This window comes from Perca flavescens, unplaced genomic scaffold (assembly GCF_004354835.1).
Source record: "Perca flavescens isolate YP-PL-M2 unplaced genomic scaffold, PFLA_1.0 EPR50_1.1_unplaced_scaf_77, whole genome shotgun sequence".
NCBI classification, from domain to species: Eukaryota; Metazoa; Chordata; class Actinopteri; order Perciformes; family Percidae; genus Perca; species Perca flavescens.
This window is the reverse complement of record NW_021166732.1, coordinates 7,903-10,919: the sequence shown is the minus strand read 5'-3', so window position 1 is coordinate 10,919 and position 3,017 is coordinate 7,903. Positions and strand designations below refer to the sequence as shown.

Here is a 3,017-nt window from a genome sequence, read left to right as displayed (position 1 = left end):
GAATGGCTCTGCTTCCGGAAGTGTTTTTCCCCCATTCGAAAATAGCTGATAGAAAGTTTTAAGCCTGTAACCATGACAACCAGCTACAGATGAATAGTGAGCATAAACCATTTGATTCGGCAAAAAAAAAACATTTTGAAAACGGCAAGAAAAGGCATATATATCTATGGAAAAGGCAAAGGTAGCCGTTCGTATTTTTGCGGGGTAAACGTTTCTATGGTAACAGCGAGATTGGACAATCAGAGACGTTGCTGTTACGCGTAACATTGTGGGTAGTGTTGTTTTTTCAATGTACTTCCGAAAACCTTCTGCTACCAAAGATTGAAAAAAACTTTATTTAAGTATCCTTCTTAGAAAAACATACTGTACAGATACAATATTATGGTTAAGTGTTAAGTGTAATCATTCAAAACACCAAAGCTGGCTATACATTGAGTACAACAACGCTTTAAAAAGTTACTTAGACAGCAGCTTCGACAAAAAAGTGTTTATTTATTGTCCAAAAACAGCTTGTTTCAATATTTTTTTGGTTCACATTGGCAGGACTGTTCAGAGCTCAAGAAAAACAAACATGGATTTTTTTGCAGTTAGACTAATCAACTAATCAGCAACACAGCATCAATTAGATCCTGATCAGTTACAATGAAAACACACAGAACCTAAACTGTCAGTTTGTTGAATTTTGGTTAGCGCTGAATTAAGGAGACATTTTGAATGATAAATAGCAAAGCATACAAGCCTGCTCAAACTATTCATTAAAAACCAGGAAGCAGCAAACCAGCCCTAGTTATGAGTGCTTACAGTGCTAGTTGCTGTCATTATCATCATCATCATCATCATCATCATCATCATCATCATCATCATCATCATCATCATCATCATCATCGTATACCAGTGTCTGTATGCTTGACATGGGGAGGTCCTGAGACAGGTAGGGGGTTTCTGGGACGACATAACTACATGTTGCAGGAACAATGTCTGGTACATGTTGGTGAAACATCACAGTGGCATGATGTAGCTTTCTTTCCAGCTGTTTGAGACGTTGGATTAGAGCAGCTTTTGCACCAGGCTGCTCTGTGTCATTGATGGCAGAGCACAGAAAGGCATGCTGCTGATTGAGGTGTTCAGTTACAGTTCTCATTTCCTGGTAAAGCATGTGCTTTTCCTCAGCTGCCCGTGTCCTCATATGTAAGACATCAATTCCACGCCTTTTCAGACTCCTTGAAACATCATCTTCTTCAATCTAGTAGAAGACATAAGGAAACAAAGTGCTATCTCATGTTAGCAGGTGGTTGATGAAAATGATTTCCAGGTAGTTGTGGTTACTAAGCGGTTGTCAGATGGTTACTAGAGTGATTGCAGTGTGGTTACTAGGTTTAGGTAACTAGACTTACAGTCTCATCAGAGCAGAAGTAGACAGGCCAAGAGGGATCGCATGCTTCCTGAAAATCAATTGTTGCAGGGAAGATGCTCATCTGCGGTGGCCACTGAATACGGTTGTATTCCTTGATTGCTTGTCTCAGTCTCTTTGTTGGCTACCTGCTTGGACAGTCTAATGGCAATGCCCTGCCCATCTGAAACAAAGTTAGAAAACACACATGCAAAGAAATTAATTAGTTTGTATTATGGTCCTTTGAAAAGTTAAAATTCAAATCTTAAAATTCTATCTACTTATTTTATCTACTTATCCTAGAGCTGGGCAATATATCAATATTATATTGTCTTAGATTTTGGATATCGTAATATCATAAAATGACATAAGTGTTGTCTTTTCCTGGTTTTAAAGGCTGCATTACAGTAAAGTGATGTCATTTTCTGAACTTACCAGACTGTTGTAACTGTTCTATTATTTGCCTTTACCCACTTATTCGTTATATCCACATTACTGATGATTATTTATCATATATTATATTTTATCATTTATCTAAAATCTCATTGTGTAAATATTCTGTGAAAGCATCAATAGTTAACACGACACTATCGTTGTGGTATTGATATTTTGGTCAAAAATATCGTGATATTTGATTTTCTCCATATTGCCCAGCCCTAACTTATCCACAGCACTTTACCTGGATATTTTCTTTTCAGATAGAGGAGGACTGCTCTCTCCCTTGATTCAGTTCTTGCCTTGCATATAAGTTGGCCTCTGAGGTCACTGTCAACATCTTTAAGGGTAGACTGGAAGTCTAAATCAGATTCTTTCCATCTTCTCCCAATGCGGTGTTTTGTTTCCATGTTCAGCAGAGAGTTCTCAATTCTACAATGGTCATCAAGTAAATATTATTAAATGTTATTTAGACACTTGATCAGAGAACAGCAACAGACAGATACAGCCTACTTACTCTGTTCCATCCTCCATGTACAACTCACGAGTTCCAGATCTATACATTACAAGAAGTACAGCACAAGAATTCAGTAGTTACCTACCAGAAATCATTACTGTGGTACACCTGACCAAACACTGTAGAAGTTATAAGGAACTGGTACTGCAGCATTATAGCAACTCTTCATTTATAACAGGAATCTTCAACAGGGGTCTTCAGAGTCAATGCGGTGGGGGGGGGTCTTAAAATGAATCCAACATATTATGAGTTGAGCTGCTTATAGGTGGGCCTATAGGTAATTAATAAAAACGTTGGAAGAGTTCCCTAAAAATATGCTGTTATTGTCTCACTCATAGCTATGTAATCACACCTAGTCTTCCATGTTGAAGCACATCAGTAGGTTACTTAAAGATGGGTGTAATTACTATATAGTCTTACATCAACACATTGAAGTCTTACTTGAACTTGTAGAACTGAATCAGCTTGGTGATGTAGTCCCTTTTCCATCTACAGACAGTGTCTGGAGAACAGATAAAGACATTACTACTGCTATAATAAAGCGCTTAATTTCATGTTACTTCTTTACCCTCACAGTTTACAGGATTGTCTTTCATTACTGTACATGGAAAGGTAAGTATAACATATTTGCAATAGTCTTTGTTAATAATATTCATGACCTTATTACAATATTAA

The 3,017-nt window shown here is 37.4% G+C and overlaps 1 protein-coding gene across 1 annotated transcript; it reads right to left on the bottom strand.

Annotated features, from left to right (window-relative positions):
- Positions 1-534: 534 nt before the first annotated feature.
- LOC114552145 (trigger factor-like) lies at positions 535-1,519 on the bottom strand. The gene is made up of 2 exons (XM_028572782.1): positions 1,395-1,519; positions 535-1,243 (listed from the first exon to the last, which is right to left on the bottom strand). The coding sequence occupies exons 1-2, from the start codon at positions 1,473-1,475 to the stop codon at positions 806-808; spliced, it is 519 nt and encodes a 172-aa protein (XP_028428583.1). The 5' UTR covers positions 1,476-1,519; the 3' UTR covers positions 535-805.
- Positions 1,520-3,017: the final 1,498 nt, after the last annotated feature.

Bases quoted from the DNA above. Each gene is read 5' to 3' on its own strand.
- LOC114552145 (XM_028572782.1), bottom strand. From the start codon at position 1,475: ATGAGCATCTTCCCTGCAACAATTGATTTTCAGGAAGCATGCGATCCC. The intron at 1,244-1,394 runs GTAAGTCTAGTT...GTCTTCTACTAG, and splicing joins ACTTCTGCTCTGATGAGACT to ATTGAAGAAGATGATGTTTC.